Source organism: Numenius arquata, chromosome 26 (assembly GCF_964106895.1).
Source record: "Numenius arquata chromosome 26, bNumArq3.hap1.1, whole genome shotgun sequence".
Lineage (NCBI taxonomy): Eukaryota > Metazoa > Chordata > Aves > Charadriiformes > Scolopacidae > Numenius > Numenius arquata.
This window is the reverse complement of record NC_133601.1, coordinates 1,205,173-1,230,238: the sequence shown is the minus strand read 5'-3', so window position 1 is coordinate 1,230,238 and position 25,066 is coordinate 1,205,173. Positions and strand designations below refer to the sequence as shown.

The 25,066-nt window shown below is 44.0% G+C and overlaps 1 protein-coding gene across 1 annotated transcript in view; it reads left to right on the top strand.

The window, feature by feature from the left end:
* Positions 1–13,217, top strand: part of KCNU1 (potassium calcium-activated channel subfamily U member 1) — a 41,941-nt gene extending 28,724 nt beyond the window's left edge. Inside the window, 8 exon segments of the mRNA XM_074164069.1 lie at positions 2,439–2,648; positions 3,114–3,216; positions 3,219–3,290; positions 6,740–6,817; positions 9,998–10,137; positions 12,176–12,282; positions 12,945–13,080; positions 13,194–13,217. Of these exon segments, the coding sequence (XP_074020170.1) occupies positions 2,439–2,648; positions 3,114–3,216; positions 3,219–3,290; positions 6,740–6,817; positions 9,998–10,137; positions 12,176–12,282; positions 12,945–13,080; positions 13,194–13,217 (870 nt within the window).
* Positions 13,218–25,066: the final 11,849 nt, after the last annotated feature.

The following is a 25,066-nucleotide window of genomic DNA, read 5'->3' as shown; positions in this document are numbered from 1 at the left end:
GGTGTGGGATATTTGCTTTTGGGATCCTCATGTGTCTTCTTCCTTATTCTCCTAAGGATAAGCTGCAGCTTCAGTGCACTGATCTGGGTACAGGACAGATTGCTCTCTAGTTCTCTGCTGTTTATTTAGCAATGTTACCTTAGCCAGTTTCTAACTTTGATTTCACGTGCAAAGGTAAGAGACAGACCCTGCTCTGGAGGAGAGAGACTGGAGGTTTTCCATTACCCCCTTTTTCAGGAGTGAGCTGCAGAAGTATCTTGACCAGGGTCGTGTAGAGACTCTCGCAGTGGTGGGAGCTGAAGGCTCATTCCACGGCCATATTCCCGTGTAATGTAGGTGGTAACCTGGGAACAGAGAAAGATCTCCAAGGTAACAGGGGATCAGTAATGCCTTCATGTTCATCTAAAGCGGGGCAGGCACCCTGTCTCCTCAGGAGAGGATGTCAGCAGATGGACAAAGGAAGGTCTGATTGACATCTATTTTATTTTAAAATGTTGTGTGTTGTGTTTCCAGACCCCTGTGTCTGTGACATTATTGATCTGGATGTCTTTAAGACAGTTTGGTTTATTTATTTAACGTGTCTAATCCGTAAAAGAACAAATCCCATCTAGAAATGGCAGGTTGTACTCAGAGCTGCCAGAGAGCTGAGAGTAGGCAACCAAATCTTGCAATGAGGTGATCAAAGATTTCATCAAAAATACAGAATGTTCAAGCTGTTCTGCCAGCTGGGAGACTTGTAGCAGGCTGGAATTCATGCTGCTTGAAATGCTGCAGCTTCTTTCCAAGCAAATAAAAGGACCCTATTGCCCAGCAACCTCCAAAATAGGATTAGTCATTACAAATGGGCAAATATCCCAATAGGACTGGGAGCTCAGCTCTGTGAATTGAAGGGTAGTGTTTTGAAAAAATCTTCCAGGCGGGTTTACATGAGGAAAAAGCTTACAACTGGTAGTGTGTCCTCACTCCCCATGTGCCACTTTGGTTTTGTACGGAGTGTTTTTGTGTAGCTAAGATAGACTGTGCAAGGGGCTCTTTGTGAGGATTAAGAATGTCCACAAAGGAAATGAGTGCGTAACAGCTATTGCACTTCATGTTCCTGCAGCAGCTTCCTTTTCAGTCGCGTTTCTGGGACAGGCAAGCCCTCAAAGGACTCTGAGGTGCTGTTTTGGGAGAGAGCTGGGTTCTTGATAAAGTCCCAGACTGTGCTTTATGTTTTTAAAAGCTGCACTTTTAAAGTTGTTTAGGTGCTTAAATGTGCAAGTACACCCCCATGGGATTTGTCGTAACACTTCAGCATTTCATTCTGGTTGGAAACCATGGACAGGTAGATGGATGTACCTGACAGAAGTTCCTCCTTGATGTCCTTGCAAAATACAGGGCATCCAAACACGTATCAAAATGTAGTTCTCTGACTTTTACATAAGGGATACATATTAAATAATTTAAATGTTGGGGTTTTTTTTATTTTGACCCTCAGTCTAATACAACATAGATGTTTGAGAATTAATGCAATTTTTTTTCTCTTGACTTCAACAACAGATAATAAATGTCAGGTATGGCCAGTGTCTTGGCTCCAGGTTGAAAGGAAGGCCTCAACCTTCCTTAGTGTCTTCAGAATGGCTCACCTGTCCCTGCTGCTCCTTTGCTAAACTGACTGCTCCTGTTGGTCCTGTAATTGTGCATTTCCTCTGCAGATTTCAGTGGTAATAGTTTTTCCAATTGTTCCTATAAAATAAGCTATAAAATAGATTGTGTTTTTAATTGTTTAGCTTCATTCAGCAGACTAATCGTTGGACTTCAGGCATGTTACATTAAATACAGCTAAAGGTTTCATTATTCAATTTAAAATAATCTAATTAGTTAGAGACAATCATTTAATTTGGTTATGATTCTAATCTCTCATCAGGAAACTTCTCGCTGACAAAGTCCCTTGTTTCTGTTTGGAAAAAAGCTGCCAAGGAGTGAAGATTGCAGGATATACTGATCCCGTGGCTCCTGGTTGGTGAGTTGGACACTAATGAAAGGCTCTGACAAGCCTGGTTGGCCGCCTCGGCCATCCCACCTACCAACCGTGAGGCACCACACCAGGCAACACCCACTCCCCCGAACGCTTCCCAGAATAATTAGGTCATTTGAGAAACATGATCAGTTAGCCATGAAAAAACCACCATGCTGAAGTCATTATTAAGCTCCTGGCATTAAACTCGTATTGTTGCCTTGTTCTACATTTTTTGATGGTTTATGCCAACATATATGATTTTTTCACTGCTGTAGGATACACTTGAAATCCAAATATTTAAGGGGAGTTACTTTGTTTTATATATATTCTCATTCTGCCCATAGATGTTACAATAAAATGGCTTAAGTCTTTCTAACCGAACAGAAAAATCTAAAATAAACCTAGTAGCTGGTTTAGCAAAATTCTGTTTTAAATTTAGAGTTGGAAGGACCAAGCAGCACTGAACCTTCAGGGTGACATTTGGGCTGCCTCTTTGGCGATGACTGGGCTGCAGGACTTCGTGATGCCCTTAAGAGCTTCTAACTGCATTTACCGTGGCTTGAAAGACATTGTTTTCTTTGGGTCTCTGGAATATCTGCAAAGAGAATGGAAATTTATTCAGAACTTCCCAAAGCTGTGGTTATTCTCAGTAAGAATTTTTTGCATATTCTCTCTTTCCCTCTTCCTTTCTTTCTCTAGCTCTCATTTCTAAATACATTTTAAAACTTCTTGGTGATAGCAAAATTCAGACTCAAAAAGGACCAAAATTATCTCAGGCTCTAGACTTGAGCTTGAATCCAAGCTGTTGTTGGAAAACTTTCCCTTCTTAAATATTTGTTTTTCTTCTGAGGGTCCCTTGGTGCCCTCTGGTTTCCCACAGAAGCACCGAGAAGCTAATCCTGGTTGATCAGAGAATAAAATTCACAGGTCTAGACTTGCAATTTATTTGACACTTCCCTATTTCCAAAGTTGCTCAAACTTTGGAGATGTTTCCAAAACACATTTGTGCCAGCTGAGATTGAAACAAATTTAATGTTCCCCTTCCACCATTAAAGACCCTTAATGTTCAGCTTTCTCGGGTTTCTCCTGATGGCTATTTCTCTGATTTTACCAGGGTAATGCTCTCTCCTGCGCATGTCTGGAGGCAGTTAATGTCCAGGATTGTGCTGCGTGTGTCATTGTGTCTTCCAACACCAGTGCTTTGAGCAACCCTTCCCTGGGGGCACGGGGAGCATCCCGGCCACTCTGACCGTCCAATCCACGTGGGGTAAGTCCAGCTCAGCCCCGTGAGGTTGAGCTTCCTTTTGCCTGTGAGTGTGCTGATATGACAAAAATGGAAACTGAAGGAGGGAGTAATGAAAGTGTCACCACTTGTCACTAGTCTGAGCCATAGCCTGTGTTTCCCAAATATAAATATGTAAGTTAAAAGGACCCAAAGTCTGTTTCAGCATAACCGGCTGCGCAGCCTGGCCCAGTTTCTGTAGCTACAGGTAAGGGAAGGAAGAAGTGATAAACCAGTGCTGCTCCTGGAAATACAGATTGCGAGTGCTTCGGGTTTTCCAGTAAAGAGACCATGGCTGGAGGGTAAATGGTAACCAGTGCTGGTACCTGCTGTATGATTTGTAAAAGCACCTGCGAGTGGAGGCCCCTTCCGTACTTCAAAAGGAGAACAGCAATCCCTTTCCCTCGAGGCCCAATGGGATGGGTGCTCTGTTCCCAACACACGGAGCTTCTGCCTCAGAACTGCAATGGAAGCAAAAACGACTTCAGCCCAGTAGAATATTTATGGCGTCTCTTCCTCCCTTAATTTGGCGAAGGAGCTGAGATTTGTCCTCCTCTTGAGAATGGGAGTATTAATTAACTGAAGACGGGCTGAGAAATGGATGGCTCTCCTAAGTGTTTTCCGTATATTTTATTATCATTCTAGGCTTTTAAAACAATGACTGTGCCAAAGAAAAGATTAGAGTGAGGCAGAGACAGGTTTTTTTACTAATAACTAGAGAAAAAAATATCAATATACAGTGTATACAATGAGAACAGAAAACAAATTATTTATAAGGTATATTTGAGTAAGAGGTAATTGTGACTTTAGAATAGATTACTTTTATCTAATGTATTTATTGCTACATAAATATAAAGATGTATGGAACTCTATTGATTGTACATAGAGAGAAAGTAAATATTATGTACTTTTGTATGTAATTTATGTATCTCCATCTATAGTGACATATACAGATACTGTACCTACTGCATTTTCATACCTATATATGGAAAAGAGAGAGACTCAGAGCAAAAAGGATATTTCATCCTATCAATCACTGTCCTGCTCCCCTCCAGTGTTCTTTGTTTTATCACTTAAAATTGTAGTACATGGAGTGCAGAACTCTGAACTACAGTGTGCGTATGGAAAACAGAGATGTGAGCATCTGTTCATCAAAACCTTCCCCAGCTGCCTTGCAGAGTTCATACATACTTCTTTCTCTCTGAGGTGGTGGCTTTTGGCTCGCTCCGTCTCCTTCCAGCAGAAGAGCTCGGGAACCCAACGCTGACGTAGGTGTGATCGGTTGGGTCAGCTGAGGCAGGGCCGGTTGGGGATTTACCAGGTGTAACATCGTCACAACCATCACCACCATCACCGCAGTGGTTTCTGCAGACTGAAAAGCAGCGTTCAGTTACGGGGTATCATCATCAACGAATAAAGATACATTTGCAAAATAAGGCTAAGACACAGGTTCCACTTCTTCCTCAAGTCAGCCATTAAATCTGCCAGTTTGAAAACAAGCTCCCTCTCCCTACAGGCTCAGTAGATGAGTTGCTACAGAAGCCAGACCATTTTCTTCTTTGTTCCGTAGTTATTTAGAATGACAGGAACAAAATCTTAGGTTTGGATTCTCATACCAGAAGTTCCTTCAGATTCAACTGCAAGATTAAGGCTGTGTCTTACACTCTTTAAGGTCTTTGCATTAGAAGACAAAGCTACAGCATTTTGTATCCTAACCATAGTGGAAAATAGTGATTTGGCTGAAAGGCCCCCAATTTCCCTCAGCAGTTGAGGCGTGTTGGTGAGCATTGCAGTGGTCACAGTCTCCCTGTGGAGGCTGTAACAAAGCCCACATCAATTGCATTTCCCATGAGTTTAAATTTTGCTGTTGGCATTTCCCACCCAACAAACCAGGGCTGTTCTGCCCATCACCTCTCTCATGGACTAGAGAATTAAACAGGTCTTCAAGAACCAGACCCACACAGAGGTAAACATCACTTACGTTTGCAAGAATGAGCATTTACAAGGGTCAGTGCGGATGCCAAGGACTTCTAGTCTTTCCCATGGAAAAATTTAGGTTTTCCAGTAATGCTGTAATTATCACCCTGTCATGTCACAAAGCAAACAGGTTGGCAAACCTAGGTACCGAACTAAATAATCTGTGGCATAATCTAAACATATAATGGTAATTAAATCTGACAACTTAATAAGATACTGAAATTCAAATGTACGGTAGTAATCTACAATTAAGTAATCTTTTGTAATAGCACCCTGCCAGTTTGTAAGATTTCAGGTAGAGCGCTGTGTACTGTTTCACAGCAAAAATATTGACATAAGAAAAAGTTATCCAGGCAATGATCAAACGTGGATTCAAATCAACCAGCACAGTATGTGGAAGGGTACAATAAAGGCAATGATTCAATTCAGGCATTCAGTTGGTGCCACTGGCCTGCGTTCAGGGATGCCTTGCTGTACTTGGGAAGGACATTTTCTGCTGTTTTGAGGGATCATGACGCCTGACATCTCTAATGAGGTTTTTGGCAGCCCATCGCCTAACCTCAGAGGTGGTTAATTAGAGCCATGGTCTATTTAGGACCCTGCTAGGGTCTCTGATCTCCAGCGTTCACCTGCTCCTCTGAGCAGAGAGGATCCTTACACAGTGTCTGAACTGGAATGGAGTGGAACTGGAAGTTCCATTTCTAGCAAAATCTTTAGCGGAGTTTAGGCTTTGATACTACCTTGTGCAATAAATAGTATTATTAATACTCAATTACTCAGATGCTGTGCTAGATAGCAAAGGAAAAATAGACACAATGCTAAGGGAGACAAGATTGGATGTGATCAAAACACAGAAAGCAGACTTCAAATTAGTACTGATTCTACTAAATCAGCTAACTGGTGAGAACTGGGAGGAAATAAGGACACATGCTTCTAGGAACTTCTGGATTTCTCTTTTAAGTCTTTTTGGTTGCCAGGTTTTAAAAAAAAAAATTATGGTATATGCTTTTGCTTTCATTCCTCCAGCACATGTCCCATCTATTTATGTACAGCCTTCTTGAAGGGGAAGGAAAAAACACACACACCCCCCCCAAAAGCCCTCTGAGCGCAAATTGGCTTAGCGGGGGCTTTGCGCCAAACAGCACTGTAACCAGCACTGCTGCTCCACAGAGGGTAATTATATTTTAGTTATGATGTCAATAAGCAGCTCCCAGGAGAGCTTTTCTTTTTTAATCCTTTGAAGCTCTGAGTGAATGAAGTGAGCCTTGGAAAAGCAAACCAAGGCAAGAAACTTTCTAAATATAGGAAACGCTTTGGGATTTTTGCATGACAATGACATTATTTTTAGACATAGGTATGAGATTTCCTGCATTTGTCCGTCTGAACCATTGTGCCTTGGTTTCTTTCCTTTTCTTTCTCCCCGCCTTTCTGTTTCTACTAACTTCCCTCTCTCCTCATGTTGTTACTGACTGTTTCTACAGATGCTGTTTTCAGAGCGAGAGCACTGGGGAATCAATCACAGCCATGTTATAAAAGGATCCCCATCACTACAGAGCTGAGTAAGTTATTCTTTAGGAACAAATTCCAGAGAAGCAATATGCATGCTGCATTATTTATTTACCCCAGGCCCTTTTTAGAATTCACAGGCAGAAAGCAACAAGCACTGCATGTCCAAGGAACATTAAAAGGTTTGACTTAGATGTTAATTCACTGGCTTTGAAGGAGTCAGGATGGTTTATCAGGAGAATAAATATAACAAAGTGTTACAAAGGTCTCCGTGTGTAGCAAAACTCCAAAGCATCCATTTAGGAGACAGATAATGTCCTTGTTTTTTTTTCTACTGGACTGGATCTCAGGAGAGCTGAGTTCTAGCCACATGGCCTGCATTCGTGCCACCTATCCTAACGTACTTCACCAAGGTAGATAAATCAGAAGTGTATGTATTTGCCTGGTTTACCCTTATTTTCAGTGGAGAAAGAGGCATCACCAAAGGCAGTTCTGCCCTGGTGAAATCTAAATTGCCCTTTGGCCATCTTTCCTCTCTCTGATAATTTTTAAAAAGCACTGAGAGAGACACTGTGCTTGGTTTTCATCCCGCAACAAAATGGGGTGAATCAAGGCCTAATTCTCTATGTTCCACCCCTCCCCTTTCTGAAATACTGGTGATGGTTCCCTCCTCTTCTGGATTACGGGGGGGTACCTGCAGGCTTCCTCATTTGTACAAGTGGCTGCGAAAGGACAGAGCCTGTTCCAACCCTCCTGCAGCAGTGAGCACTGCGCAGTGAGTGCCTGGATGGGTCCCTGCACATGCCAAGGAGGACATGGAGCGCAGACATTCCGCCCCAGCGCCCGACAACTCCTCATCCCACGGGGAAGGCTCAGCCTGCATTCGTGTCTGAAGTAACCCATGGAGTTCTTGCATGCAACTCTTGGCTGTCTTTGTCTTCATCTCCTGATAGTTACAAGCTGGATCTCTTAATTAGAACATGTGTACCAATTAATTGATTACTAGTGACATAGCAGTCGGTGTCACACCAGAGTGGTGTGGCTGGGCTGCCGGTCCTGAGGGTCCTGAAGGTGTAGCTGCATTTAAAGTGCTGACACAAGAATGCACCCATGGCATTAGCATAGCATGTTGCTAGGCATCACCACTGGCCACTCACTCACTCACTCACTCAGACTTCTTTTTTTTCTTTTTTTTCTTTTTTTTTTTCTTCTTGATCCAAGGCTTGTAATGCTTGTAAATGCTGTGTGGACTCGGCATACGTGGGGTCCCTGCTTTCCAGTCCTCACCAGCTTTGCAGCTGGAACAGGGCTGGTGAGCAGCCTCCGCTTGTCTCAGCACTGGCGGTATCTTATTTATATGGAGCTCTGGTGTACTGCCTAGTCAGAGCTTGCACCTGATGAGCTGTGTCCCAGACGTGGTTAAGCGCCTCAGTGGCCTGTTCAGTCCTGTGTGCTCCTTAGACTGAAACACTGAGGAGCTACTGCAAAAAAAAAAAAAAAAAAACCACCAAAAAAAGAGCACAAAATAATGATAAGATAATGATGCCTCCTGCCTCCTTCTGAGTTGTTCCAGAACTCTTGAATTTCCCAGAGTGATACTTGGATATCTAGTGCTGTGGTTTAGGCTTTTATTTCTGCTGTGTCCACAAGTCTCAGAAATGTTTTGAGCTGGCTACTGAGGCCCGGCTCCTCGGAGAAGATACCGTGCAGTCAAGCTAACGTCTTCAGACAGGCATTGCACCCCTGTGATTTCCCTCCAGGATGTGGTGTGTCAGTGGAGGGGAAAACATCTGCAATCTGTTGACATGACTTGGATTTTAGTCATGTCAGATCTTTGACAAAATAATGAATCGAGCCCAGTCCCTTAGCACATGGATGCCTGCCCCTGCTGTAGTCCTGAACAGCAGAGAAATATGTTCAGAGTTACAGGGATGGGCTAGGAAGCAAAATAACCCCAAGAATTTAAAACCTGGAAGCACAAAACAGCTAAACAAAACCAGCTGGAGCTTTCTCGTGATTGAATAAGCTTCCTGTAAGTCCCTCTGGTAGACCTTGATCTAGACAAATGCTCGCTTTTGTGCCTATCTCTAGAAACAAGCTGAGAGGGGTAATACTAATGTGTCTTAAGTTGTAAGGGCTTTGCTCATTCCGGGCAATTTCTTATTTCACAGCACACTGAGTGTTGACCAAGGGCCATCTGTATAATGCAGCAGTAGGGTACACATCACGAGCGCTGTTGCTGCTCAAAACCTGCTGTAATTATAGAAAGGAGAAACAGAACGGTGAGGAGAAATAAAGCGGATCCCTTCTTGTGGCTGCGAGACCATGCTTTTCATACCCAGCCTGTACGAGGCAGTCAGTGGATACTGATTAATGCCAGATGCAGGGCCAACTCCACAATCCAGGGTGGGTGAAATATCTGTGCTGAGAATTCATGGCTGAAGGATGACACCAACTCTGCAAGACAACAGGAGGCATTAATAGTATTGTGATTCTGGCTGGTTTTAGTCATCTTTAAAAATGATGCACTCAAATGCTTCCTGACCCAAGGGGACATAATAGAAATCAGTCATTACTCACATAGAGTTAGTTGTGCTCGCTCTCTGTTTTTTAATGGGAAGATATGGGTTCTTGATCTCAATTCCTTTCAGTCTCCTGCTGTGCTGCTGTCATTCATCAGCATTCTTACTGGGACTGCTGGAGTGCCAGGACATACCTGGCGTGTTCAGTAGCACAGCAGGGGCCTCCTGCCTGGGTGTACTCAGACAGTTCCCTGAAAACAGGAAAGAAAGTTAAGGAGGAATCACTTTAGAATTCAAGACTATCTCAGCCAGTGAGAATAAGTTGAGAAACTAGTGAAGATCCCTGTAAAGTAGGACAGCTGTAAAAGGGACTTTGTAACCCAAATTTGAGCCAACGGAAATAGTAATTACATTTCTGTTAAGTCAGGATAATGAGGGGAAGAAGTTAGATTATTCCTTTTTTTTTTCAAAGCAGGTAAATAAATTATGATCTGATATCTTAAAACTTAGTTCTAGGATTCTGTGTCTTTTGTCTGCCATTGCACAATCAGCAGCACTGAATATTTTGTTCCTCTTTTCTGTACTAATGCTGCTCACAGTGGCTAGTGCTGGGCACAGAATGGCAAACTGAATTTATTAACTTTTGTTTCTGATTCTTAATGGCTCGTCTCTGTTGCTAAGTTGTTTCCTCTTTCTTCCTTGTTTTTCCAGTGTAGTCTTCAAATGCCCAGTTCACTAATCCAGCTCCCAGTGGCAATTCTGAGATTCCAGAGCAAGATCACATTTCCACCACTGGTGGCCCCACAGGAGCTGATTTCTCAGAGAGCTTCTTGAATTCTCTTTGGTCTCTGGTAAGTAGATGTATCATGTCCTGTCACATTTAGTGACATCGATATGTAACGAAGTGATGACCAGCCAGGGTAAACCCACTTAATCTCACCTTAACAATGGTCAAGGCCATGTGTGTCAGAGAAAGGCACAAGAAACGTTGCAGAGATCAGTGATGTGATTAGTTACACAGTGCCCTGAGAATTATACATGTCTATTCCTATTTAAGCAATTTGCTAATCAGTTTTCCCAAGTTCCTCCTGTTCCCAGCTCCAAAATATTAACAGACTACAAAAGGTGTTTAAAGCTAGCCCGATTTATTTGCTTTTTGCAAACATGATGTGTTCCTTCTCTTTTTTCTGGAAGCCCTTTTCTTTCTCTTCACCCTCATTCCCCATCCTGCAGCCCAGTTCCACATGCCTCGCTGTCGGCCAAGGGGATAGTGCTTGGGTGGCAGTTTTACAGAAACTGAATAAATACAAAACAAATCTCTCCGAGGGATAAGCAGTCCAAAATAAGTGTGTCAAGTCCAGTTACGCTTTTCTGAGAAGGCTTCAGTGTTAGGGAAAGTATTATATTGCTGCTACTCACTGATATGTCAATCAGCCAGATGGTAATTAATGACTGCTAGTGTCAAGTGTAAAAGTAACTCAAGACATAGCATGACCTGTCTTAAAGGATAAAATTTCACTCAAGCGTAAGATTCCAAGTCTGTCCAGGAATGATCAGCACTCAGCTCTGCGCTAAGGGAGAGGGGCACCTTGGGCTGGATTCGGTCATTCTGTAAATACAGTGAAGGAGGAGAGAAACATGATACTGCTTTGCAGTTGCAGTATCGGGGAAAAGATGTGTGACCTGGAGAAGAAAGAGGGAGAGCAGCCTTCAGCAATCCAATGTCACCTCCTTTTGCTATCATGACTATCTGTTGAAATTTCTCAAGACACTCAGAGCAGGAGCGCTCTTTCAGCTTGCAAGGAGCCTGGCAGAAGAGTCTGAATGGCAGAGTGTGGTCTGTAAAGTGAAATGTTACCCTTTGGAAGCCTGAAGCAGAACTGGCTCTTGGGGTCTCAGTAGGCAGAAAACGATTCAATGAGCATGACCATTATGGCTCAGTTACTCTGATGAGCCCTGAATTCCCTTCCTTACCCAACTGTGGGTTCCTAACCTATACTGGGCCAACTTGAAAAACTTAGTAGCAACAGGGAGTCAGTGGGACCAGGCAATGGTTGGTGATGGGAGAAGGTTTCCAGCCTTGCCTTTTTGTGCAGAGGTGTTCCCAGGAAATCTTCTTGTCTGAAGCTGTAACCAGCCATCAGCTGGGGAAGAAGGTAATGTCTCGTGGGCACATTACAGAAATGTTGCTCCTTTAAAGTCAGCTTCAAGACCCATTCTAAATGCAGTGTGTTGTTTCCCGAGTACTCACACACACATGCACACCTCTATAGTTTCCCCGCCTTTCCAATTCCTGCAGCGTAACTCAGCAAAGAAAGTACAGAATGAGGGTGACATGCAAATCCTATTAATTCATCCAAGTATGGAAATGCAATCCTTTTGATGTCAAAAAGTACAGCAATGATATGTTAAAGAGCTCAGCACGCTTCTGTTAAATATGTAAAGTGCAGATTCCCCCGAAGCTGTATCACTCCTGGATAACCCTGGACTATAGCTCCTTACTTTAAAAGACTGAGAATTACTCTAACAGCATTATACCCGTTTGCCCGACAATATGGTCAGATGTTCTTAAGCGGATTTGAGTTCGGCGTGGATTTAGTAACACCATTCCTTCTCTGCAGCTTGTTTAGTTTCTTTACTCAGGCAAATGCAGGTGATGGATTCCACAAAGTGACTCGGTGTAGGAAAGCTTTTTGAGAAACGGTGGAGAGTAAGTTATTTGATGTACTGCAGGCAGCAGAAACGCTGCTAGATTTCCTTTCTTGCTAAATATTATGATCCTAAAAGTAGTGAATAGTGATGATAGTTGGCTAAATACGTGATTTGGGATTGGGCTGAATTGTCTGCTTTGGTTCCTTTGAGATAAGAGTGGGTTTGCTTCTTTTATAGCAGGAGGACTCCTTTGGAGACATATACTGCAGAGCTTTAGACTTGTTTGGGATACTCTGCTTTGGGCTCTACTGCCTGATGGAAGAGCCCAATCTGTGCAAGAATAGGCAAGTATACTTTATCTCAAATGTACCATAAATCAAAAGATAATAGTTGTGACTTTGAAGGTAGGCATCTGTTATCAGCAACCTGAATTACTTATTTTTATCTTGGATTTAGACATTCTTCTGGGCAGCTGAGGCCATTTGAGGCAAACTGGTGTGTGGTCTGGACATGGTGCTGACTGGTGCTTGTATGAGATTCCCTTATGTTCACTTAAGATGTGATTTATCTCTACAAGTGAGCCTTCTTCATTAGAGAGCTGCTGGAGCATGAGGTTAGCAATGCTGCTGAGGGCAGGGATTTCAGAGTTTGCAGGCAGAGAGAACTTTCTCATCTAACCTGTTCTACTCGCTGATTCTTTCCATTTCAAGATTTCAGTGATTGCTTGAGCTTCAGATTTCCTGGAGAGACATTTAGTCTTGATTTAAAGATTTTGAGCAATCAGAAAAAAATCACATCTTTCAGCAGCTGTTCAGAGACTAATTAGCTTCCTTTAAAAAATATGTATCCCATTCCTAGGTAAAATGTATATTGTCTCATCATTCCAAAGAATTCTGCACATGCAATCAGTCATTGCAAAAAATCCCTACAGCTTCCTGGCTGTCCCAGACACCAGTTTGAAGGCCTCACAAAGCACTTGGAATCTCACATGCTACTGCTTTTCCAGGTTTGTGGTTGTGTGGCCTGTCAGTGACGTGAAGATGCTGTCCGTGGATCTGCGGTTTTGTGTCCTTCCCTTCACCATCGCAAGAGCCAATGCCCTGTGGAGTGGGATGGAAGTCAGTCACCAAGCCAGAAAACAGGTAATACAGACATCCTCATGCCAGAATTACAGATGGTGAAATGCCCTGCAAATAAAAAATTATACAAGTTATTGAGACCCCCACAATAAATTGTCTATGTTCTTATTTCTTAGGGGTGGCAGTTTGAATTTGGCTAAACTTTAACATGAGGTTATTACCGAAAACAGTATTGTTCAGCTTTAACAACAAACATATTGGAGAGTAAAATGCTCTCTCTGCGAGGAAAAGGGCAAAAACTTGATTTTCTGCTGTGCACTGCACAGAACAGACCCAACTATATACAAACACAATGGGTCTGTTGAGTTGAGAGGTTCTCTGCTGAACTTCTCAAAGTTCAAAGACTCCAGCACACTAAAATTCAGTTTTCTTGCAGCAAGAACTGAAGATGCTGGATTTATATGCATGAAAAGAAACAAAAAAAAAACAAGCAAAAAAACCTCCCTGAACTTGTACCATAAATCAGGTCCTGCCCGTATGTTATAAAGTCAGTTGAGGGAAGGAGGAGAATGTTGTTGTTTGGTTTTTTTTCTCTCTCTCTCTTTCCCCTAACACTAATTAGGTTTGAAAGACTGCAGCTTGAGTCCAGATACCACATGCCGAGAAGAAAGGAACCCAAACAGCTGACGCAGAGTTCAGACTAAACTAACTGCAAGCTCCCCAGGGACATCACAAGGTAAACCTGATAGTCTCTGTCATTTACAATCATTATCAGGCAGCTGAGTCTCTGTAATTTTACTAGGGAGCCAATTAACAGATCCCTGAAGCTCAAGAATAAGGTCTTGGTCCTTTTTCTATTTTAGACAGGAAAAGGGGGAAAGCAAGTCTTTGTCTCAAATAGATACTCCAGAAGCTTTCCCCGGCCCAGGGGAATGGTCAGATCTGGGCTTGCACTTTTCCTCTTGAGGAGTACGATGAAACTCTGAGCTCACAGAGTCAAGCCACTGGCTTTGGTGCCCAGCTCCGCAACAAGCTGGCTGTGTAAACTTGGGCAAGTTATTTAACCGTATCCTAATGCTGCTTGCTGCACACAGGAACTATAACAACATACTTGTTCATTTAGATAATGAGAGCTTTGTGGAAAGGACTGTCTTTTGTGATTTGTTTGGCCTAACATAAATAGGTACTGATTTAGGATGGGACATTTTGGAACTCCCCTCACACAACATGAGTAAGAAGTAAGAGAAAAGCTTGGACCAAAACTCCAGATGGAAACATATCTGCACTTGGGGAAGTTTGGAATTTGGATTCAGGTCTGAGCTTAATGTGTTGGACTCATCTTTGCTGGAATAAACTAATCATACATTTTCAACTCAGGACAGATTGTAAGTAGGAATCAGTGAACCGTGCTTAGAGCAAACAAAATACATAGGAAGCAATGCTTTCCCTTTGCCAGCCCTTTGCAGACCGGCGCCTGAGCCAAGACAGTCAGCTGATCTCTTGGTAGGAGGTTTTTGGCCTAAAATCACCCACTGTATATACAAACTTAGATAAGAATTTGTGCACTGGATTCTGTTTACCCTCTGGCAGAACAAGGCTTCAATAATAATGTCTCAGTCCATTCCCTAGCATGCATTGTTTTAAACAGACAAGACAGTTAAAAGGTGGAGGGAAGAGCCTGGGCAGGCTTTGCAGTCCTTTGACTACAAGCGGTACCTCGTACTGCGATTCTGCAAGCTTTCTCTGTTGTCATCATCTGAACCTTTATTTTCAGTATAATTCAGTCTAAGCAGGGCACAGAGGAGGTAACATCCCGTATTCTTTCTTACTGTCCTATTGCTTTTAAATAAGTACACGTGCCTGGAGCTCTCTGTTCTGATAATAAGCAAGTCTTGTGCAATGTTAAGGCATTTTTATTAAGAAAACTGCAAGAAACAGCAAAACCTGTTCACTCATAACTTCCCTGAGTGGGTGAGAAACTCAGACTATCTTGCCAGCAAACTCCTCTATCTGAAATCATCTGCTTTTCCTGGAAAATGGAGGCAAATGTTGAAAGTGCTGCTTCACGATTGAGATCCAGAACATGCCAGTTCCAGCACTAAGGCAGCGAACGCTGGCTGTGTTACTGCGTTACTGCAGAGCTCTGCTCCCTGGGGTAGAACTGTTGGACCTCTGCTGTGAGGATCTTTCTTCTTCCCGTTAGAAAGAGTGCCTTGCAGCAAGTGCATTTTCTAAAACACTCCTTCTCTCCACGGTGTCTGAGGTGCAGGACAGGCGGTGATGGCACGTGCTGTGAGCTGCCGTCCCGCACTCAGGTGTGTCTGGTGGGGAACAGGCCCGTCTCCAGGCACACAGCTTTTCCAGCACAGTGTATTTCCAGTTGCTCAACCCGCAGCCGCTGTTACTGGGGTAAGGTAGAGTGAGGAGTGGTGACGAGGTGGAGAAGGGACCTCTTTCATTCTGCTTATTCCAGCTTTTTGTTCCGTCGCTATATCTGAGCAAGCAGTTCTGCTTCTCGTGAAAGAAGGAAGGGGGAGAGAAATCCTAAGAAAGGTAAAAGCATTAATGGGTCAAGGCCTCCTTTGCATAATTCTATTATCACCAGGAAGATTCTGCAATAATCATGTTAGGCATGTGCTCTGGAGCATCAAAGTGACTTGTCTTACCTTACTTTTTGATGTTAGACAGGTTTAAATGCTTTGTACAGATGAGGCACCTCAGACAGCTGATCAAGAACGCCTGTGCTGTTCAAGCAAAGCAAAGGCCTGTTTTGCTTTTTTTTTTAATGTCAACAATGCCACATTCTTCCAGCAAGGAATAATCTCTGTTGTCACAAACTGTGAAAAGCAAAGGTGTAGGAGAGAATCTGTGTGTGGGTGCATGCAAACATGCTTTCTGAAGCTCCCTCCTTTGAATCTTCAGCAGCACTCTCTTCCCGTGTATCGTTTGGGTCATATGTTTATATACCTCCTGTATAAATAAATTCAGCTCCCGCAGTGAAAAGCACGGTGTGGTACATAAAGCTGCTACAGGATCTCTGCGCTGCAGTTTGCTAATCTGCACCCATTCTGAGCTGTAAAGGGCACCTTAGTGTGTGGGTGGTGATTTATATTAGTAGGTTTTATGTTTTAGCAGTGGTACCAGAGTCTCCAATTGAGCTCTGAAACTGAGTCAGATACAATCAGAGAGAGTCCCTGACCCTAGCGGGCTTAGCGGGTATATACAAAAAAGAGTTATAAGGAAAGCAGAGGAGTTGTAGTTTGCTCAAAAGCATATATAAATTGGTGGAAAAGATAAAAACAGAACCCACCCCTCCTGGTTTCTAAGCTAGCAGCTTTCCCACCAGGCCATTTTGCATTTCCACTCTCAGCTCCTGCTGACATGAGCATTCCTTGCCAGTCTGTCTCTTCCAGAGGTGGCTCAAATAGTCTTCGTGGAGCACTACCTGATTAATTATTTTTTCCATTTGTTACAAGATGCTCAGCCTCTTTACGGGAGCAGACATCATGCTTTCCAACAGGAAAGGAAGTTACTTGAAGGTTACCCAGTAGGTTGGGTGTCTCGCAGTGTCTTGTCTGTCCTATTGGCTGGGCCACACTGTCCTTTCAGGCTGGTATATGGTGAATGGAGCTGGAATCTCTCCAAAGATGCACACAGGGATATGCAGACCCTGCAGAGACTCAGACACCCTAAAGCACTTACCCTTACACAGGCGTCCACCTGCATCTGAGCACTGGTGATGCACTCAGAGGCAAATACAGGCCTCTGCAAAGAGTGCTTGCCCATGAGTACATGAATATATACATCCAGGGCAGGGTTGGTTTCTCCCTCCTTTTCCTCCTGTAGTCAGATAAATCCAGCAGAACGAGCGGTGAGGGATGTCGCTGCTGGGAGCTGGGCTGGGTTTTGCAGTGCAGTGAGCTCGGGTGGTGACTGACACATCGTCAATGAGATCTGAGGAGAATCCAGACTCTATAAATGTTAGATGAGGCAGGCTGGGCACTGACAGAAACGAGAGGTGGCTGCAAACACCAAGTGTCATTATTCTCTGAGCAGGGGGGGTGAGAGGCCTAGGAACTTCCCGTGGAGATTAACTGCTTCACAGCAGGGTGAGGAGCTGTCTCCTGATGTAAAGGGACATCCTGTTGTCCTGAGAACACTTGGAAGGAAGGATGCGTGACAGCAGGAGTAGCTTTTGAGAGCATACACATGGTTTCCTGCAAAGCACATATCTTGTCTGAAAGATGATTTTACTCTGCTGAGATAAACTCCAACCACCTAATGGTTTAAATTAACACCAGAGCAGGAGGAGGTGTGTCTCTTAGTCATTAATTGGCAGTGGCTTCTCTAGCCTCTTCCTACTGAAGGAAAGGCTCTTTGCTGCTTTCCCATCCATCTTTTCCAGCTTACTCTCTTGACCTGCCACCAATGCACCATAAAGCCACAGCCGTATGTCTCTCCAGTCTCTCCCCGTCTCTCCAGTGGCCAGGTACAGAGGGACTGGAGCCGTTTAACTGCTGATTGCTTCCCTGCTTGCAGCAGGAGGCTGTGCAGAGTGAATTAGGTGAGCTAACTGTATTAAGCAATCTGGAAGTGCATCATTAATGCTTCTGACACTTTTTTCTGTAGTACACATGTGCCAGCTAATAAGCATTAGTGACTGAAGTTTCCCCATTTCCCAGAAAAGGGATGTAGCTAGAGCAGCGCGAGTACGGCCTCAGCCCAGGGGGCTCTTACTCTCCACAAGTTCCGATGCTTTTCCAGACTCCTCTGTCCTGCGTACGGGTGGGAGTTGCATTGGGATAACTGTTGGAGTTGGCTGATGCTTTAAAACTTTAATGGAGAACTCTGGTTTTCTGGGTTTGGCTTTTTTTTTTTTTTTTTTGGGTGGTGGCAGAACAGGATTTCTGTTTCCAGCCAGAAGGAGGAGCCAGATCAGTCACTGTGACTTGGAATTGGGTTGTCTTGTGAAGTTTTTTGCTAAAAACAAAACAGAAAACAACAAAAAAGAAACCCCACTGAGATTCATTCTTTCCCCTTTGGGGCAAGGAAAAAGGAATATTAGTTTTTTGCAAAAGAGAAATGCATTTTTTTTAAGTCTCATGGTTTTTTTGCAGAAGGCACCCAGGGCTGAGGTTAAAGGTTTAGTTTTGTGTTCCTCTCATTTTCATTCTTCAATAAGCCCAAACCTTAAAGAAAAGCAGTACTGGTATGAGTTGATATTGTGAGTGTAAAATGTGATCTGGTTAGTAGGCATTTCTTCTCCCTTTCTCTCATCTTGGTCCTGTTGAATACTCTGCAGTGGAGAAACAAACGTTCCCAGTTCCTTCCCTCTGCTGAGAGCAAGGACTGGTGCTCGCCAGCAACGAGCCTTTTGTTTCCACTGCTGTGGCTGCTCTTATGTACTTGCTTATCCAGGCAACTACCAAAAAAAAGCAGAAGTCCTAAATGCCAGACTAATGCATCAATCATAATTCCTGAGCTGCCAGCAGTCATGTAACTGCTTAAAGACCTCAACAGCCCTCTGGCACTTAAAGAAAAAAATCGTCTAATTAATCACAGGTGAAACAGCTTGGACCTGCTCCAAAAGCCCCTGAATTTACTGCCAAGCTTTGATGCTAATTTTCCTTCTAAGTAACCCCCTAAAGAAATTTACGATTAGGTAATTAAAGTGATGAATAAAGAGATACTTAGAAGAAGGAGGGAGAAGAAAAAAGGGGGGGTGAAAAAATCAACCTTGAGTCAAAAGCCTTAAATCTCCTCCCTTCCTCAAAGAGAAATGTTAGTCATTTTTGCACATGCATTGTCTCTGAAAATTGGGTTGGATTCCCGCAGGAGACTTGAGAAATATTCCTTAAATTAATGTTTGCATAACCAAATAAAGTAGAAAAGAAGGAACTCCTAAACAGATTGTGATGTCAAGATGGCTGAGGGAGAAGAGGACCTGTGGCTTCTCTCTGCGAGTCACACACTGTACAACTTTTGTCAGAAACTGCCTCATGCCTTTTCCCCTCAGGTACCTGAGGTCCATTTTTTTTGAAGGTAATTAGATACCTAGGAATGCCGTCTAATTAAAAAATGTAGTGATATCTAATTAAGAACTTCAGAGCATCTGAACAGCTTTTAAAAGTCTGCCATAAGTTGTTAATAGGTCACAAGTCCTGTATAATGCTTTTCCGTGTCCTCTCACTTTTTTTCAGAGAAGGAACTAAGTAGCCTTTGATTTGCTTTTTCTCTTCAGACAAATGTACCGCACCAAGCTGAGTGTGAGGAGCGTGAGTCTGAACACAGGCACACATGCCGCAAAATTTTGATGGTGCCTAGATTGCTTCCACAGAAAAAACAGCTGTGGCCCCAAAGTAGAGAAAAAAATTAGGATCTAGTTTCAGGTCTGGGCTGCTTTTTTTTTTTAATTAAAAAAATAAAAACCCAACCCAAAAAACAAGCATGTCACTATCCAGGGGTTTTCTGTGGGCTTTTTGGCACAGTCTTGGCTCATTCTTTCCTTGTGGCTGAAAGCAAGTCTTAGAATCCAGGAAACTTCCTTAATGAGCCATAAAATGAAAAGTAATGGGGATGGGGGGATTGAGTTTGGGGTGGGTTTTTTTTTTTTGTAAAGTTTGTTAGGGGCAGTGGGAATATTTTCCCTCCAGGACTTACATCTCACTTTGCTTTCTGCATTTTGATCCTGGGCCTTGCAGTGGCAGAAACCTGCCACGTACCCACCTCTGCTCCCTCCCAGGAGTGTCCCCGAGACTCCGCTTCACACTACACGGTGCACCCCACCTTTCCCTGGTAATAAATAAATGCCCACGGACCCCGTCCCGTGGCCCCTCCGCTCCCCCTGGCACTGAGGGAGGAGCTGCTGAATGATTTTGAGGGACCAGAGAAGATAAAAAATGAGAAAATGGCAGATTAGATCTGAGGTGACAGAGATGAGAAATACAAGCCATTAGAGCCCATTTGCAATGTGCCCTCATTGAGTCAAGTTTCAAGGTGTTTTTCCAGATTATTAATAGCCTGACAGGAGTTTTTGTACAGGAATCTGATACAGGGAATAACACTCATGTATACACACTGCAGTGTAGAGGGGAAAGTACAGTCCCCTCATTTATTTACTTGAAGAGATTTGAAATACAGCAAACCAGCCAGCTGGGTTACAGACAAAATAAACATTCTCCATTATAACCATGGCATCTTCAGACACACATCTCTATAATAATGCGGTGGTGTGAAAGGAGCTCCCGTAAAGCTCTGCAGCAGCCTGGGTGCGTTCAGTGGGGCTCTGCTGAAGCCAGAGCCTTCTCTGGTGTGGGGTCCATGGCACTCGGTCATCTCAGGCCATTTTTGACACTTAAATTCTCCCAGGGATCTAATTCATTCAACGTGACAGGAAAGATCTGTTTAGGATTGGTGCTTTTGGAGTTTTAAAAGAAGCCTGTCTCATCCCCCGCTTACCTGAATTATCTCAGTCTTCCCAGCGTGATACCCAGTGAAATGAAAGCTAGAAAGGGAGGGAGGGAAGAACAAGAGTACTTGGGCATGTGCGAAAGGAAGGTTAAAAAATTCCCAATGTTATACTTTGTTAGTTGCATGCTTGTAAAAAAGAAATACCAGGTGGGTAGTGCTTTGAACTTCACAAGGCTTTGTGGGACTGAGTTGTCAAATATGAGTAATTGTAGCTTTCTTCATAAACAAGGGGTGGCACAGAAAATTTGACTGATAGAGCTCGTAATGCCTACAGGCCAAACAGACACTCACCTGAAAGGGAGAAGCTCTTCAAACATCATTAGATGGTGGTGTCTGCTCATCTGTGGCTCTTGCTTTCTATCAAACTTTGCTTTTTACTTTCTCATCTCATGTTGTAACCTAACTCTGCTTAAGAGTATTACTGAGCAGAAATAATCGAGTCTTGATCTATATTGCCAAGTTAATTACCAGTGAAACCGGACAACGAACAGTAGAGACTAATTTTACCCCCTTGTTCTCTGGTCCTTTCTGAACAGCCTCCTGCACGCAGCGTTGTCTGGGAGGGTGTGCTACCATGCAGACAAGCAACACTCCCTACAGATAAAGAATTTTCTAGTGGTTGTTGCACAGCCTTAACCGAAACAAAAGCGGCCAGCCCCTTCCCCTGTCCACAACTGAGAGACCATGTCTCACAATTTATAATTTAACCACAACTGTAGTTTATATACCGGGAGTTTTAGTCAGTTCTGGGTGCACTTATAAGCCTCTGCCTAGCAGGAGACAGGAATGAACTTAAAACACTCGGTTGCTTTCCTGCCGGGAGGTCTGTTCCAGGAGACAGATGAGACAGCCTGAAAACCCCCTTCTGCATTAGGGTCAGGTACTTCTCAGTGCATCCCCATCACCTGAGATGCAACTGAGCACGTGCAGTTCCTGCTTCATTTGGTAAACCTCATGGATGCACAAGTATTTCCAAATTCTGTGTCATTGTGGAAGAAGACAATGCCTTGACAAGAGGTAAGGCTGAGGACAACAACCTCCCACCAGTTCTTGCTTTCACACCCTTACAAGTGCTTTGTGAAAGTGCTCTTAAGAGTGTTGAGAAGCATTTGTAATTCCTTGCTCAGCACTTTTTGACTTCTTGGACTTGACACGTACGCTGGGAGTAGCTCTGGGAGCCAACAGGTTCTATAGCATCTTACCTTCTTGATCCAAACCCTGGTGTGAAGTCATTCAGGTTCCCTACAATTGCACTTTCAGTTCCCAGTAGCGCCAACTCAGCACTTTGTGTTTCCCAGTGAGGTGAGTTAGGGATCAAGCACTTTGCTCTGTAGGTTCCATTAGAATAAGCCGTTAAGACCTGGCATTATGTCTCTGCAGAGGAGTGATGCCACATTGAATCAGTCTGAGCAGTTTTCTGCGGGGGGCTTAACCAATATTCTCCTTGTCTCTGCATTTTGTGCAGTGTCTTACGCCATTGGCCTCCCCCTTTTTATCCCTGAAGCTGCTGCTTATAAATTCAGCTTGTCCGAGTTCTCACAGTACAGCTGGTATTTCTGCTTCTGACCACAAACCGCTCCCTCAATGTAAGGAATTTGTGTTTCTCGAGTTTTAATTGAAAGGTGTCCCTCACCTTTTACTGTAACTAGTTGCTTTTCGTTTCAAATGAAAATACAATTTTGTCTCTGCAAAAAAAATGCTTTCCTTCTAAAAAGATACAAAAAGCAACTTTTTCAAATGTTAATTTTTCAGGCAGTTTTTCAATAATCTTTTTCTTTGACAATATTCTCCAATTCGTAATTTCTTAATCAGCTTGGGGCTGAAATAGTAAATAATATTTCAGCTCTGCAAGAGAAAACGTAATACTAACGCCAGTGTTGAGATCTCCGGCTTGTAAACTACTATCCTTCAGGATGAAAGGTGCCCATATAACAATAAGGCATTATTACACTTCCTTTATTACTTTGTACACGCATAATTTACTGACTGCTAAAAAACCCCTGGTGGAATGCCTCTTTGATGTCGTCTGTTTGCCTAAGCGGTGGTTGCTGCTTGCTCCATTCTGACCCAACTAGTTGTGATGCTGCCTGTGGCGATTTCAGTGGCTAAATCCCTTCCTCCAGTAAAATCTTAACTAGTTGAACCGAACCGTCAAACAAGTCGGCATCTCCCTCAATAAATATCAAAAGGGAAATCCAGCTTAATATAAACAGAGAATAGCAAAATGGTGCTATTTATATGGTTCAATTTCCCTTCAGTGAAACCACTAATGGCACATAGAACTCTCATGATTAAAAGCCGCATCTGATGGAACAAAGTCATCTGTGGAAGCAAAGAAAGGGAAGGATGAAAGCACCACCAGTGCAAACCCCGGTCCGGCTATAGGTCTGTACATGTCTCTCTTCCCCGTTCTGAGAGTCAGCCAGAGCCCAAAACCTCTTTTGACAAGACGAGTAGCTGCTCTGATGACAGACGCTCCCGCAGCCCCCACGGCCTGCGAAGAGCTGCCGTGTTCTTGCTGGCAGCTCCCCTGGAAAGGTGATTCCAGTGAGCGGCTACGGGCCTGGTCTGTTAGTGTGAAAACCCAGAAAAATTAGTGGCAGAAACCCCACTAACATGGGGCTACCTGTAGCTGCAGCCTTGTCTGTACTTTGCCTTTTACAGAGCACCAGGATTGCTCCAAGTGCACAAGTGCAGATCAGATACGAGCCACAGAAATGGAGCAAATGATTAACAGCAGGCACGCAGGCTGGAGCTGCAGTCACACCTGATTTTTATTTTAGGGGTTTTTTTTTCAGTACATCTCGGCACTTTTTCCCTGCCCTTCCCTTTCTCTCTCCCCCAGCACAGCTAGGAGTAGCCCATTAGTGTGAGGGATGCGTGTCACCGCATGCTGATCTAGGACAGAGCTCAGGCTGCTTCTCAGAGCAAGTGCCTGGGAGCGTTATTATACTCCAGCCAAGATTCTCAGCGGTGATTTAAAATGGATTTTGATTTTAAAGGTACATCTTAAAAGCACCTGGTTTTCTAAAAATGTAGAAGCGACTCTGTTCTTGCTATCTGCAAATCAGAAGCTCTCAAATTAGGTACATAAAAATAGAAGCATCCCATAGTATTAGTCTCTTCTGGAAATACTGTTACCACAGCCTGATTTCCTTCTAGCCTGCAGTTTGTGCTCGCTGTGGGAATGACCACTGATGGGAGAGCCAGGCCCTCGATTCGAGCAGGTTGTGTTCACCTTACTCTTTGCCCGTGAACTTGAGTCACAGCCTGTGCCGTGTCCCCGTTTGGGGACAGTGGGTTCCCCAGCCCCGACTGGAACCGCTCCTCTCTTCCAGTTCTTGGCCCAAAGAGCCAGGGCTGCTCTTGCACATTGACCCGATCTGGGCTCCACTCTGCAGGTGGCTGCGCTCCCGCCGTCCTCCCCATACACCCACCCCTGGGCAGTCCTGCTGAAGCTCTCGCATCTCCCCGACCAGTTCTGTGTTGCCATGTCTCTGGTTGACCAGTTCCCTTATCCCAGCTCTGCTCGGAAGCCTTTCGATGGCTCAGCAAAGGTCAATGCTGTTCGATACTCGAGCTGCTTTGGTTGTTTGGGTCTTCTCTGACCCTTGTGACCGTCTCTTCCATTGCCGAGCTCTTTGCAGAGAGGCTCTTAACTCTTCAGCTGGTCCATGCATGACAAGCCTGGAAATATCAGGAGTACATTTTTCCTGAGAATTCAGTCATTAAAGTCATCTCTCTAAAGCTTGTAATGGTTCATATGGGGGAAAGGAAATTTGTTTATCTGAGATAAAAGCCTTAGAAATACTAACCTGAGCAAAGTTACAGCTGCTCAGGATCTGTCAGCATGTGCCCCTTCTCCCTTTTATTCATGCAATTCAACAAGTTAAGCCTGAGCAACTGTGTCTGACCCCATGGCTAGAGCAACATCTGTGACTGTACTCTGTCATTTGCAAACTGGAACGGCTCTAATCTCTTGAGCACACTGCTCTGCAGTGACATTTCCAGGACATCCGCACTCCAAAAGGCATGCAGTAGCCTTGGATTAGCGTCTAAAATAGAAACGTGTTTGCTGTTGTGTACAGGATGGGATCGCTAAGGAGAAGGAGCGGAGGGAGCGTGCAGTGGGCTGTGGGACCCCCAGCAGTTGTGTGGGTCAGAGCCCTCCCTGCCCTGGGACCTGGGCTGTGTCTCGTCACCGCGATACCCCCAGCGATTTAGTCAGCTTGGGCAGGAAAAGCTGTTACCTGCTCCTCCTAAGAAACTGCTCACCTCGATAGAGACAGGGATAATTAACACAGTCTAAATTAGAGCAGAACTAAGGTTAATGCTTTAAAATGACTGGCTGAATGAAGGTACTTCCAATATAACATAAAATCAGGAGAGTGTGCGTGGTTCTCACTGAGCAGCCTGGGATGTTGTAGGAAAGGTGTCGTCCTGTCCCTCGCTGTGACCCCCAGCCTCCTGAGCGTGTCCCTGCCGAGCAGTGGGGGACCCGCTGTGTTTGGGGAGCAGCGTGCAGGGTTAGTGGGGGTCAGGTTAGCAGGGGGCCGTGTCTCAGCTGCCCAGCCTCGCC